The sequence below is a fragment of the Protopterus annectens genome, chromosome 7.part0 (genome assembly GCF_019279795.1).
Source record: "Protopterus annectens isolate FY-2018-M chromosome 7.part0, PAN1.0, whole genome shotgun sequence".
Lineage (NCBI taxonomy): Eukaryota > Metazoa > Chordata > Ceratodontiformes > Protopteridae > Protopterus > Protopterus annectens.
Genome location: NC_056739.1, coordinates 1,205,840,814 through 1,205,856,037, shown reverse-complemented (window position 1 = coordinate 1,205,856,037; position 15,224 = coordinate 1,205,840,814). Strand labels below are relative to the sequence as shown.

General features: G+C 40.8%; 1 protein-coding gene across 1 annotated transcript in view; it reads left to right on the top strand.

Moving 5' to 3' along the window:
- The window catches only part of IREB2 (iron responsive element binding protein 2), a 2,086,845-nt gene that overhangs the window by 922,999 nt on the left and 1,148,622 nt on the right, over positions 1 to 15,224 (top strand). Inside the window, exon 9 of the mRNA XM_044077824.1 lies at positions 14,930 to 15,101. Within this exon, the coding sequence (XP_043933759.1) occupies positions 14,930 to 15,101 (172 nt within the window). The remainder of the gene's footprint in view (positions 1 to 14,929; positions 15,102 to 15,224) is intronic.

Here is a 15,224-nt window from a genome sequence, read left to right as displayed (position 1 = left end):
TCCTTTTTTGTTTTTTTCATAGAAACAGGGTGTCTGTTTGTACGAATCCTTTTTTTTTGGCCATCGTGGTCAGTAAGTTGTCTCTTAATTGATCTGTTTATCTCGCTTCCTTTTTTCCATCTTTGCAGTCTGTCAGTGAGAAGGTTCTTCACACCCTGGATTTACATAGGCAGCTCAGATATTATTTGGATAAGACTAAAGTTATTCACAAATCTGAGCAGCTTTTTGTTTCCTTTCATCCCAGGACTTTAGCTTTGGCCGTCTCTATGCAAACCATCTCCTCCTGGATTTGTAAGGTCATTTTGTTTTTGTTATTCTTTTCCTGGCAAATGTCTTTCCTCGACTGTAAAGCCACATTCTACTAGGACAGTTGCCTCCTGTGGTGCATTTTTCAATGGTTTAGGTACCAGTTCCATTCCTGAAGCTGCTTCTTGTTTCCTCTATTCATACTTTCACTAAACATTACAAGTTGAATGTTATTTCCATGGCCAGAGCAGACTTTGCTAGGACTGTCCTGCATGGGTTTGTAGAGGGCTCTTCTTTGCCTTCCTCTTCCCAAGCTTCCTTTTAAGCTCTTGTACTCTCCTTTAGTTGAAGAATACTGCATCAGTGATATGCAAGGACATAGTGCAGTTGTGTAAAATCTTGTCTTAACAGTTGTTGTCTTTCTTTTCTTTGTTGCAGCATTCAGTCCTTCCCTCCTAATCTCTCTCTGTCCTAACTCTTACCCTGTATTCATGTTGCCCTCCTGGCTGAGGGTCTCTTCTTCCCTTTTTCCTTCTGGATGCACATGTTCTCCTTTGTCCCTGAAGGTATTCTATTCATCCTGGGGCTTTTTTCAGTTCTGAATGTGTGTGTTCATATGTCACCTTTATGCCCTACACCTTGTGGTGTAGTATGACACTATAAAAACTAAAGGACTTGTTATACTTGCCAGGTGTAGGCTATCCTTGGCAGGAGATCTCTTAGGTGAAGAATACTGCAAGAGTGAAGAGGAGGACATATACTTTTATGGTGAGATTTTACACAACTTTACTTATGGATAGTCTGTTAATAAAATCCTCATTCATTCCGAAAGTGTTTTCAGAGTTTATTTTGAATTCAAACCATGAGTTTCCTAGTTTTCTACTCAGATGCTAAAAAGAGAGAGAGAGGATTCTGCATACTCTTGACATGCATAGGCAGCTCAGGTCATAGTTTGACAGAACTAAGCCCTTTAGGAAAGCTAATCAGCTAGTTATTTCTTATCACAGGGCAAAAAGAGACACCCTGTGTTTAAACAGGCATTTTCCAGGTAGATGTGCTCAGCTCTTGCTTTTTGTTATTCCCAGAATGGAAAATCTATTCCAGCTAGTGTTAAGGCCCATTCTACTACAGCTTTAGCCTCTGTGGTGGCATACTGGAAAGAGGTGGACTCCAAAAGCATTCTAGAGGCAGCAACTTGGTCCTCCATCTACACATTTACAAAGCACTACAAACCGGATTCCTTTTCCAGGTCCAGAGCAAGGTTTTAGCTCCTGGACCCTTATCCTTCCTCCTGCCAGGTTCGATATGTTGTGGTAATCTACTTTTAAGCTACTGCAGCAGTGAGAGTTATGAACATAATACAGTTGTGTAAGTTGGCTTTTGTCTTTTATAATCTTGGTTTGTTCAGGATGAGTCCCCCATTTTTTTGTTGAAGAATAAGAAAATCTTGAGGAGTTTTAGTTTGGCTGTTTTTATAGCTCCCTCAAAAAGGGCTCAGCAGCCAGAGGAACAGTGAGGGAGGAGATTAAAGCTTTTGGCTGCAGTTGGTTGCTGTATCCTTGGCAGGATATAACCCATAGGATATTGCATGTATTTGACAAAGACATGCTTCAGAATGGTTACAGTGTAAGCAGTTTTGTTTTGCCTACAGGTATAATGACTGATTTTGCTCAAATGACCTTCAGGATGCTTTCCTCCATATCAGAAAAGCCAAGGCATCCAAACAATTCCTTTGTTTCTGCTTGTCACGTTCAGTTAAGTGCATTGCCCTTCAGACTCACGACAGCTCCCACCTGGTGTTCATCAAGTGATGGTGATAGTAGCAGTGCACATCAGGCTACCTGAACAATTTGGCTTCTTGCCGCCTCAGTGAGAGAGACCCTTATCAAGGCCAGGGACAATTTGCTTCCTTGGGCATTATTGTCCACTGTGTAAAGTCTGTTTTGCAACCAAGTCAAGCCATTCAGTTCATTGGATGCCAGCTGAACACAACAACATGTAATGTGTCCGTTTGTTTAGAAAGAACTTGGGTCCTGAGGCAGTCCTTTCAGAACCTGCTTCAGTTTTCAAATTAATCTGCAGCCCTAGTCTTAAGAATTATAGCACTCATGACATCTTTTATGTTAATGGTACATTTGTGTGGATTCCACATGAGCATTCTACATTGTTTGACTAGAGCACAGTTATTACAGCTAAGAGATTCCCTGTCAGCAGCCATAGTAATATACCGTCTCTGCAGGGTGCAGCTATGTTAATGGTTAACCTCCCCTTTGGTTTTCTTAGGAAAGCCATTCTCAGTGTCCCTTCCTTTGGCAGTAGTTAATATGGATGCCTCCTCCTCGGGGGTTTGGAGGCATTATCAGGACAAGAGTGTCCAATTTGCATGGTTGCAACAAGAGACTGATTGTCACTTCAGTGTCCCAAAGATGAGGGCAGTCCTTGTAGCATTGCAGGAACTACAGGTTGCCTTGCCTCCGGGGGTCTAGTCAAACCAACACTCTGACAGTAGTTTGGTACATCAGCAAGGAGGGAGAAAACAGGTCCAACCCCTTTTGCCGAGAAGCCATAAGAGTGTGGTAGTACATGAATGTTTCACATTGCTTTGTGACTGCAATCTATATTCCCAACAGAGTCAGATGTTATGCCAATAGACTCAGCAGGTTCATTCTAATGCCTCATGAGTGGTCTCTCACTCCAGTGGTGGCACATCTGGTATTCCGTCATTGGGGCTACCTTTGCTGTTATCTTTTCACTTCTCCAGACAACACCAAGTGCAGCAGCTATTTAGCTCTAATCGTCTTAAAGGTGCAATCCCAAAGAGACCTTTAGGCTGGACAGTGGCCTTCCAGGGTAATTTATACATTCCCCTGCTTCCCTTAATGTTCAGATTTATTCAGAGGGCAATGAGATGCAAAGCCAGAGTGATCCTCGTCACCCTTTATTTGCCCAAGCAAATCTGGTTCACCCTATTGATACTTCACATCAGGAAGCCCCCTTGGCTTTTACATCTTGTATGGAATCTTCTTTCCCACCCTTCCAGGTTGCCTCACCCAGACCTCCTAAACCTTAAGGTAATCACATCTCAAGTTCCACTGATGGCCAGAGCCCCTTCTGTGTCTCAAAGCATTATACACAAGCTTTCCGCATCTCAGAAGTGTTAATGTAAAGTATGCAAAAGCAAAAATAAGCATTTTTCTGTTTTGGCATCCACTCAAAGAATTGACCCCTCTTCTGTGTCTATCACACAGATTAATTTCCTTTAGAAACTCTTTCCTTCAGGTTCCAGTTTCTTTGTCATTAATGTACAGTTGGACAGAATCTCCACTTTATGCCAAAGTATTCATTCACTTTCTTTGGCTTCTTATAGCTTGTGCTAAAGCCTATCTTAACAGCAACTTTTTACACTGTCCTTGAGTGGAAAGCCAGTCTCTCCAGTGAAGTCAGTTTTGTCCTTGAAAGTCTCCCTTTGAGCCATTGTCATTCTCTGACCTAAAGTTCCTTTCGTGGAAGACGCTGTTTCTTGTAGCTATTACTTCAGCCAGAAGAATTGCTGAGTTGCATGCCCTGTCCTCTACAGTACCTTACCTGGTGTTTCATAAGGGTAGATTTCTTTAAGCACAAGCCCTTCTTTTCTTCCTGTCTGAGCCCCTGCTGTAATGCAATCTCTCACAAAGAGCTGCCAGCAGACAGAGCAGATAAAAACATTCACTGATGGACATTACACCCATATATGTATAAATGTATGTATACACATGTCTGTATGTAAGTGTGCGTGTGTGTATGTATGTGTGTGTGTATATATATATATATATATATATATGTATGTACATTTCTCTCTCTCTCTCTCTCTCTCTATATATATATATATATATATATATATATATATATGGGTCTCCTTCAAAACATCTAAAACCCATAACATCTAATTTCATTGAGACCGGAACATCTAAAACCCATAACATCTAACACTACAAATCACAAGAAAATAACATCCTCTCCACATATAACGATACCAAACACACTTTTTACTACGTTTCTGCAGGTGGGGGGGCTTGGTACAGCGGGGTTAGGAAACTTTCCCACTGTAGTGCGATCTTGGAGTTGGTATATTTAATTTGGGGTGCCACCCTGCAGAAACATAGTAAAAAGTGTGTTTGGTAGTTTGGTGTCGTTATATGTGGAGGGGGTGTTATTTTCTTGTGATTTGTAGTGTTCGATGTTATGAAATTCGATGTTATGGGTTTTAGATGTTTCGAAGTAGACCCATATGTGTGTGTGTGTGTGTGTGTGTGTGTATATATATATATATATATATATGTGTGTATGTATATAGACACAGACACACACAAACAGAAGTGACATGAATGATAAGAGGTTATAACTTTAAAAGAAGAGAATGGCTACTTCCTCTGTTTCAGCATGGAATGTAAATGGGCTTATAGGCTTACAAAAAGCAGAGATTACTGAAATATATTAAAAAATGTAGAGTGCAAATTGTCATGTCATAAAGAGAAGTTGGTGCACATTGCATGCCGTGCCCTGGCCAAGGTCTTTGAAGCTACACCTTACATGGGCATTGTGGATAGGCCTCCTAAACTAGGAATAAACCTGTACATCACCTGATGGATTGGAAACTGGTTCATGGATAGGACACGTGAAGTCAGCTTAGGGCTTGTCACCTCAACAAAAAGAACTGTTATGAGTATGAGTCCCACAGGGATGTGCTCTGGTGATGCTCGTATTTGGCACCTTCTACTCGGAAGTCTAAGCAAATGTCAAGGGCCTATGATTGACCAAGTTTGTGGATGACTGCAAGCTGGGAACATTCATTGAATCCCCCAAGGACTTGTCAGTCCTACAATATAATGTAAGAAAAATAACCGCAGATCAAAACAATGAAGGGGACTAATGGTTCCAAATGTTCATATAACGTCCCAGATAACAGCAAAACGTTGTCCGATGAAAAGAAAATGTCAGGATACTTCAAAAAATCAGGTTTATTAAAACATGACAAGGTTAGCGCTTTCGCAAAAATAGCTTCTTCAGACCTTATTACAAACTGATCCCTGAAACAAGTGATTTAAATATACAAAAGGGCGCCAAAACAACAGGCATTCCTTAAAGAAACAAAGCCTATAATAAAAGCCATTGTTAAAAACTAACATAAAAAGATGCATATAATCTTATAGAAAACTTAAAAACATATTCTTCATAGTACCACATAAATCTACATAAATACTACATAAATCCAACAAAAACTGTTTGGTATCTTTAAGGATGAAGCTGTTGGCTTCAACCAATGGTCTTAATTGAGCTTCTACAAAAATGGATAGGGGTTCCGTGGACCACCCTCTACCTGCGACTATCGGTCTCATAGGTGGGGTGACCAAATCCTTATGAATCTTGGGGAGACCCTGGATCATCGGTAGCAGTGGATGTACAACATATAAAAATTCATACAAAGCTTGATCTATGACCTCATTCGTAAGTAGCTCAGAGAGGGTAGATTGTACTCTATTAATGATGGTATCTACTCTAGTATCAGTAATAAGTTGGACCTGGTGTATACAACACCCGTGTCAGGGGCAGCTGCATGTCCAAGGACGTAGTGTACCTAGCGTCTTGTACAGCATGTCCAGCCTACTACGTAGGTAAGACAAACCGGGTATTGAGAGACAGGATACGTGAGCACGTCTACCATACGAGGAAGGGTCATCTCTACAATGCATTAGCTAAGCACACACATGAGGGTGGTCCACACCATCGGTTCAGATTTAGGATCTTAGAACAGATTTCTACAACACATAGGAGGGGAGACATTGAAAATCACACAGAGGTTCGGGAGATCAGTTGGATCATTAAATTTAGAGCTGATGCACCACCAGGACTCAATGGGAAAGTCCCCATACGTCCATTATTGAAGTCCAGGAGGTTGCGACATCAGAGATGATGGTTCAGCTCATACATTTGTTTTTTATTTTTTATTTTTACCATTATTTTAGTGGTACTATGAAGAATATGTTTTTAAGTTTTCTATAAGATTATATGCATCGTTTTATGTTAGATGTTTTTAACAATGGCTTTTATTATAGGCTTTGTTTCTTTAAGGAATGCCTGTTGTTTTGGCGCCCTTTTGTATATTTAAATCACTTGTTTCAGGGATCAGTTTGTAATAAGGTCTGAAGAAGCTATTTTTGCGAAAGCGCTAACCTTGTCATGTTTTAATAAACCTGATTTTTTGAAGTATCCTGACATTTTCTTTTCATCGGACAACTTTTTGCTGTTATCTGGGACGTTATATGAACATTTGGAACCATTAGTCCCCTTCATTGTTTTGCTCTGCGGTTATTTTTCTTACATTATTCTGTTTTTGCTGCTTACCGTAGAGCATTTACTCCATTAGGCTTTTTTCTATTTGGATAGTCCTACAATATGGCCAGTCCTAAACAAATGGTGTCAGAGGCATGGACTAAAACTAAATATCAAAAGTGCATTATTTTGTTCTTTGGAGAATCGACTACCTCTAGGAATTAAAACATTGACAGTATTCCTCTAAGAGTCAACCCAGTAGTCAGGGATGTGGGCACTTGCTTTGACAGTGACCTAGCTTTTGACCAACACATGTCCACTATTGTGAGGAAGTCCATCTACATTGCGCAGGCTATAAATAAAGGGTTAACATTTAGGTCCAGAGAGGTCATTGTCCCACTTTTCTTAGGTTTCATTAGGCCTATTGTAGAATACTGTGCTCCCTTCTTGAATGTACCTGTCTAGGAACTTGCAACAACTGCAGTTTCCACAGAGGCTTCTTACAAAAAGGAATAATGGGCGTAAGGCACATGACCTTCATGGAGCACATGAAAGCTTTGATGCTATACTGTCATATAGACTACTATGAGGCAGGCAACCTGTGCCTGACTTATAAGGCATTGACAGTCCCGGGACTGATGGACCTACTGCTCATCTGCAATTCAGATAGCATTAAAAATACCTGGCCCTGAAACCTTGACAGATTGTTCCAGAAGGACAGGTATCTCAGAGGATACTTCTGCTTTGGAACAGACTGCCCTTGTATGTAAAACAAAGCTCATCCATGAACCTGTTTAAGCATAATTTGGACCAGTGGATGGGAAATAGAAAATTTACCTAGGAGTGATCCATATCCATCTAATGGGCAGAGGCAGTACTTAAACGTCCTACCTTACAGTACGGGACCCCTAATGCACTGAAGGCAAGACCCAAACAAAAAAAAAAATCTGCTACAAATGAGAAGCATTTAAATGTAGCTGTGACAAGGGTAGTTAAACACCTATGAAGTAACACACCCGGGTGACAACTGGTAAGCATGACTAGACTTAAAATGTTTTGCCAAGGGCAATAGCTTAGTACTTGCTGGTAAACCTATGTTGCAGAAGACACATTTGGATATAAATGAGCATATTAGTTTGACAAAAGAAGATTTCTGTGTAGATATTTGGCAAAATATCAAGAACAAAGGAAGAGTGGTGGTGGCATGGGAAGAGGAGTTCTAGTTCTGAGCAGAGGAGTAAAAGACATTAATGGAAGATTAGTGAGTGGATACTGGCAGGGAATGAGGTTTACTTTGGAGTGCATCTGTGTTTCCAATAAAAAATGCAATTTATGAAGCTTACAAGAATTATGGGAAAATGTTTTTAGCAGGGCATTTTATTTGTGGGTGTAGACTGGAATTAATTGTATAGCACTGAAAACGTTAAGAAGGCCCTAGAAGGGAAACTATAACTACAAAATGTTTTTTAAAGATGTTTATGAAAGTATTTGGAATTATATGAGGAAGTTGGGAGTGGCAGAGAAGTATGTAATAGTAGTACAGGATTTGTATGAGGGTAGTGTGACAGTGATGAAGTCTGCAGGAGTGACAGATGCATTCAAGGTGGAGGTGGGATTAAATCGAGGATCAGCTCTGAACCCTTTCTTACTTGCAGTGGTGGAGGACAGGTTGACAGATGAGATCAGACAGGAGTCCCCATGAACTATGATGTTTGTGGAAAACACTGTGATCTGTAGTGAGAGTAGGGAACAGGTTGAGGAGACCCTGGAGAAGTGGAGATATGCTCTAGAGAGGAGAGGAATGAAGGTCAGCAGGACAAAGCAGAATGTATGTGTGTGAATGAGAGGGAGGGTAGAGGAATGGTGAGGATGCAGGGAGTAGAGTTGCCAAAGGTGGATGAGATTCAATACTTGGGATCAACAGTTCAGAGTAATTGAGTGTGGAAGAGAGGTGAAGAAGAGAGTACAAGCAAGGTGGAGTAGGTGGAGAAGAGTGGAGTGAATTGTGACAGACTGGTACTAGTAAGAAAGTGTGAAAGAGAAGGTCTGCAAGAGAGTAGTGAAACCAGCTATGTTATATGGGTTGGAGACAGTGGCAGTGACAAAAAGACACAGGAGTCAGAGCTGGAGGTGGCAGAGTTAAAGTGTTATGATTTGCATTGGGTGTGAGGAGGATGGACAGGATTAAGTATCAGTATATTAGGGGGTCAGCTGAGGTTGGTTGGTTTGGAGACAAAGCCATAGAGGTGAGATTGCATTGGTTTGGACATGTGCTAAGGCAGGATGCTGGTTATATTGGGAAAAGGATGCTAAGGATGGAGCTTCCAGGTAAGAGGAAAAGAGGAAGGCCTAAGATAAGGTTTATGGATGTGGTGAGAGAGGACATGCAGGTGGTTGGTGTGACAGAGCAAGATGCAGAGGATAGGAAGAAATAGAAACAGATGATCCACTGTGGCAACCCCTAATGAACAGCCAAAAGAAGAAGAAAATATGAACATATTTGGTATGAAGAATATTTGTAGAGCAGTAGTTCAGAGAGAATTTGCATACTCTTCTCCAAATTACAATAACTTGGCTAGGCTGGATAGAACCCACGTATCGCAGGAAGAATGTGCATTTGGTTGAAAGCATTGAGACCTATGCAGTCACATTATCTGACTATGCACCTATAAGAGCAAAGATGAGGATGCAAAAAACTGAAGTAAATGAAAGTCATTGACATTTTCCCACATATTTATTACAAAGATAAGAATTTAAGCAGTGTATAAATAAAAACATGGGAGTTATTAGGGAAGTTAGAAATTGTTGAGAAGGGCCGGCCGGAGTGGTGCAGTGGTTAGCGTTGCCGCCTCACAGCAATAGGTTCTCCGGTTCAATTCTTGGCCGGGGTGCCTTCTGTGCGGAGTCTGCATGTCCTCCCTGTGGTCGCGTGGGTTTCCTCCGGGTACTCCGGTTTCCTCCCACATTCCAAAGACATGCTGTAGGTGGATTGGACACTCTAAATTGGCCCTAAGCATGAGTGCATGCGTGTGTGTGCCTTCTGTGGAAGGTTGGGTGCCGGGCTGGCATCTCAACACCGTAAAACTCCACTGCCAGTCATGAGCGGACAGGTGATCCGCTGTGGCGATCCCTAACTGGGAAAGCTGAAAGCAGAAGAAGAAGAAATTGTTGAGAGGGATTGGCTAGGGCTTGAGATAAAATGAAGATGGATTTTAAATGTGTAGTGGAATTAAGGACAAATGACTGAGATGAAAATTAAAATAAACTATGAAGGACTGGCAAAAGATAAAACATTGCAAAGTGGGGGGGGGGTTCAAAAACGTTTTTGAATTCATTAGGGTTTTGTGGGGCATTTTAAGACTGTTTTTAGGCCTTTTTTCCAGGTATAAAATAAATGAAGGTAAAACAAGGGCTAGCAGTTGATTATATGCCTTTTTACATCAGTTTGTTCAACAATAGTAATAGTTTTGGTTATATGAAAGGTATAAGTGTTTAAGTTTATGGTTTTAAAAGGACTAATCTGATGTCATCATTTTCATTCTTCCTCTACAAATGGGTCTCAGTTCTGATCTTGGATCCATCTTGGCCGCTTCACTAGATTCACTGATCCAACTCTTGAGCTCCTCCCTTACTTTTAAAGCCCCAACCTGACCTATCCCATGTCTCCTTTGCCACCATATTGCTCAGATGTGGATTTCCTTCTCTCGAGCCTTAGAGTGAGTTTTTCTCAGTATTCTGCAGTTGTAAGTTTTCCTATTAATAATATTTATATCTCTATATATCCTTTCACTCTCTTTCGTTGTAGTTTTTCAAGTTTTGTCGGTCAGGATATACTTTCCTTACCATTTTTTGGGTACTCCTTAATTACCATTACTGGTACTTTCACTTTCCTGACTATTTTTACCATTGAGAAGGGTAGTTCTAGTTACCATTGTAGGTATTTTTTTCTTTTCAACTTTCTCCAAAAAAAAAAAAAATCATTGTTGCTATTCTACTTTCTTATAATGACTGATAAACCTACTGATTTAAAAAAATACATCACCTGTGGGCATAAGATCCCCAATTCAAATGCCCACAAGGAATATGTACACTGTCTAGTTGCTGCCCATTTAGACATGGACTGTTCTATTTGTGCTGGCTTTAACTCCAGGGCCCTTAGTAGCAGGAAGACTATGCTAGTCCTTAAAGGTCTTCTTCCATCTTCCTCTTTCTGTTTGGCGACTGGAGCTCAAATATCCTCCAAGAAATCTGAAAAGGATAGAACTAAGTCTACCCCCAAGGATAAAGAAAGGTGTGTGGACTGCTGTACTACATTGGCTCTGTCCACCGAGCCACCTGCCAGGATTTCCAAAAAATCTGATCTGACACCTTCAGACCCTCTGAAAGCCAAGGTCTGCTCAGATCCGATTGCCAAAGTTTTTGCTGGATCCAGTTTCCCATCAGCTCCACTGTCCTTTTCTTCAGGAGACACCTAGGAGGCATTGAGGAACACCATCAACCAACTCTTCTCTTACGTCTTCCAGGAGTTTGAGGTAGAAGTGGATAGGATAATGAGGAAATTCCTCAGAGCTCAAATCCAGATGGGGGTGATCCCAGCTCTCTCTCCCATTTGACCCGTGAGCCTGCCCTCCTCTGAATCGATAATTATATCTTCCCGGTTTCTCAGAGCCCATGGATCTGAGAACCCTAAGGATGTCCTCATCTGATCCAGACAGTTGGTTCTTCCACTTCGACAACATCCATGAGTCACCCGGCTTCAATGTTGTCAGAGTAGGAGGACTCTTGCAGCTAAAAAGTCAGGAAGATTAGAATGTCAAAATAAAAAATAGGAATGAGAGGAAATTTGTGTGGCCTTCAGGGTATGCTGTGGAGTCCAGACAATTTAGAATGGTTGCATGCTTTTTTGTACTGAATGTAGATGTCAGAATATTTTCCTGCTGCTGGAGAGCAGATGCTAGAGACATGACCACATTTTCGGGGAATTTGCAAAGTTAATAGTTTGAATCCACAGAATGTCCTGACCATTGTTGGGGGAACGTGGAGTATTAATTAAGGAGATGATATTATTGAGTTGGTATGCAGGTTTAGAATTGTCAGGACATATAGTAAGTCCTTATTAAGTTTAATGTTGTTAGCAGCCAAAAAAAGCAGTTGCACAAAAAGTGGAATTCTGTGATTAAACCAGCTGTAAATGATGTACTAAATATTTTAAAGGAAATAAAAGATCTACAGTTTGTGAGCATTAACAGATGGAGAAGGTAATTTTCATAAGAGTAAACGGTCCAGATGTGCCAGAATAAAAGACCAGAACTGTGATGGAAACTGTGTGTTTAGTGCATGCATATGATACTTGAAAATGTTATGATCTTTTTTTCATTAGTATTAATGTATAACAGCTCATGTTACAAATAACAATGTGATGAATAAAGTTGTTTAAATCATTTAAGAAAAAAGAGGCCACGTGCAGCCAGAGACCCCTCTGTAGTTGATAATTTTATGGCATCCACATTTTCTCCAACTCTTCATTTAAATCCCAAAACATGAAGTACTGGAGCCACTGTCCTTAGGTCTTTCTGACTGCTGCAATACTTGGGACTAATTTTTAAATAATGCCCCCATCTCCCACAGGTCCGAAATTGACAGTTTCTACTTGCATCCAGTTCAGCCTGTTTGTTTCACAGTTGCAGAAGCTTGGCATCCCCAGGATAGGTGAGAAGCTATATTACCCATTCCTTCCTGCCTAGGAATCCCAATCAGCCCATCATCTCTGTGGTGAGAGTCAGGTGGTGGGTGGCTTACTTTCTTCCCTGCAGCTCTTCTAAGCTCCACTGTGTGTTGCCCTCTGAAAGGAAGTTTGCTTCTGCTTTCTGTATTCTCCTTTGTTTACTGTGCAGCAGCACACACAGTAGCATAGCATGGGCATGTTAGGCTAGCTCTCCATGGGAGGAAACACCTAGTATTCCTGTTAACTGTCATCCATGTGTGGAGCCAGAGATCCCCCCTCCCAATGGGTGAGATGGTAACAGCTGCTCATTCTTGTCCTCCATCGGTTCCTATAGGCACCTGTTCATGTATTCAAGCATGGATTACCTCACCTGTGGCATACTTAGGGCTTTATCTCATTATTCCACATTGCTAGCTGGTTTACCTAACACACATTTTGTGACTTTAGAGAAGATTGAAAGGAGCATACTTTCCTTATGAAGACCCTAATAACAACGCATATTGATCACTTTCTCTGTCCCTGCTGATTTTTTTTTTCTTCTTGATGGAAGCTATCTTGTTAGCTTCTAATTTGGGTCCAGTGCTGCCAAAGATGCTCCTTGTCTTGCATATATATTGCTGTTAGCTGTAATGCCATGTTGTGTTTGGCTGGGGGTTGTCTCTCTACTTTCCACCATTACATGACATATGTTTCTAAAAGTGTCTTCATATTGCATCTTACATTTTGGATGCCTTTTGATTTCCTGTTGAACTTCATCACTTTCCCACTTCTTTTGATCTTAATTGTACTTTGTCATCCAGTGGATGCCTCTTCTGGACAAGGCAAGGGTTGAGTTGAGGAAGCCATCATTCAACCAGTCATATGAAGATGGTTTGTGCACTTCTCTGCTTTAGGGGTTGTGGACATCTTCATTCTGGCAGCCTGAGGGTCTGGCTTATCCTCCATCTTAACGTTTACCCAGACCAAGACTGTCCAAATGTTTCAGGATGTACTATTCATTTCCCTGATTAGCTCCCCATGTCTTATGAATACCCTGTCATGCCACAGCAGATGTTTTTTGTGCCCTTATCCCCTTCACTTTGATGATGTGTGTACTCACATCACTGTGAGGGCTTGCAGTGTCTCCCTACACAAGCACTCCTGTGTATTTGTATCAGAGGCTACCTTCACTGGTTTGTCACAGCCAAGCATACCAGCCTGATTATGTGCTGCTGCATCTGCTAATGCTAGAAACTGGCAATCTAGGGTTCTTCAGATTTATTAGCATTGGCTGGTCAGTGCAACCATCTCTTTTTCAATTTCTTGAGTGTCTGAAACTGTCACTAGCTGAACCCAAGACATGCCAGTAGCAGTCTAGACTGTGTGTACCATGGAGCGGACAGTGTGCACCTTATTTAAAACATTTTTGCTTCTTTTCGAGATTGTATGGAGTATATTTCCCTTGTGTTAATGTCAGAATGACAGTAAATTGTAACTGGGTCTAGTAACACAGATTCCCTTTCCCATTTTCCTTGTTTTGATTAGCCCTGTACCATCTCCACAGCTGTATGCTGCCTAGTTTTAATTTGACCTCTTACTAAAGTGAGTCGTTTTTGTCTCGAAACTAAGCAGTCTACACTGGTAAATGCTCACCTGCTGAGGCTTCACTGGTCTCCCTGAAGTAGTCTAATGAGCTTGCTCCACAGTACAGCCAAAGGATTTCCAATCAAGCAGATAGCTTTACAGTTTCAAGTACATTGCCATATCCACCCTTTTGCTGGGTATGGCTCTCTTGATTCATCTTCAGCCACTCTAGTATCTCCTGATGTTGAACTTTATCCTGGCTACGATAATCTGATTTGGTTTATAGTCTCCTTATGTTGGATCAATGATGGTGCAGAAATTGGTGGATTAGCATGGTAAGACTGACAAGTATCACAGTCATCCATTTTGTCGGTATTTAATTAGGCCTGTCTAACTTGGAAGTTACATTAAGTACCCAGTGCTGATTAACTTGGATTTACTAGTTTCTAACTTCGTGAGCTATTTAAACTGCTCATACACTGTGTTTACACATATATCTTTTGAGTCCGTGTTGCCATAAGAGAGAAATGAGTTCACTATGGCAAATATTTGCACATTGTAGTTTTCACCTTTGAATAAATGAAACTAGACCACTGAGGAGCTAGAGGTACTGGCAGCCCACTAAACATGCCGCTGACTAGCTAAAAAAAAAAAAAAAAAAAAAAAAAAAAAAAAAGGCATTAGAATAATATGACCTGTAGTTGATCTCTCTTAGTTGAGGCTTGCTGTTTTGAGAAAACTGGTATTTGTTCCATTTGTTGATTTTTATGTAGAAGCTTGCATCTTAGTACAGTGATGTTCTTTAAGGAGATAATCTGATATCACGATCACAAGCTCATTGCATTGCTTTTTCAAAGCAGCCTTGAGAACACATTAGTGAACACCAAACAAATATTGGCGTGTGGCATTAAAAAGTGTGACAATCTCACTGAACATCAAAAGAGAGGTAATTTGTTCTAATGTAGGTAGGTTAGGGTTCAGAAATAATGTAATCGTACGTGAGATGGTGAATAATGCAATATAATGTTAAAGCTGTTGTGGTGGCTCATTTTTCTTTGCATGTAAATTACACTTTTATTTTTTCAGCATCTTAGACAAGTCGATTTGTCTGGAAAGTTTGTGGAATTCTTTGGCCCAGGTGTATCACAGCTGTCTGTTGGAGACAGAACTACAATATCAAACATGTGTCCTGAATATGGTGCTGTAGTAAGCTTCTTTCCTGTTGACAATGTGACACTAAAACACTTGAAGCAAGCAGGTAAGAGAACATTTGGTGCACTGCTTATGATTAATTTGGATACATGGGTTATCATTTCTGAGATTCCTGGCCTTTACAATATCCCACATTTAAGATGATATTAAGTGCTGTGGATATTCTTTC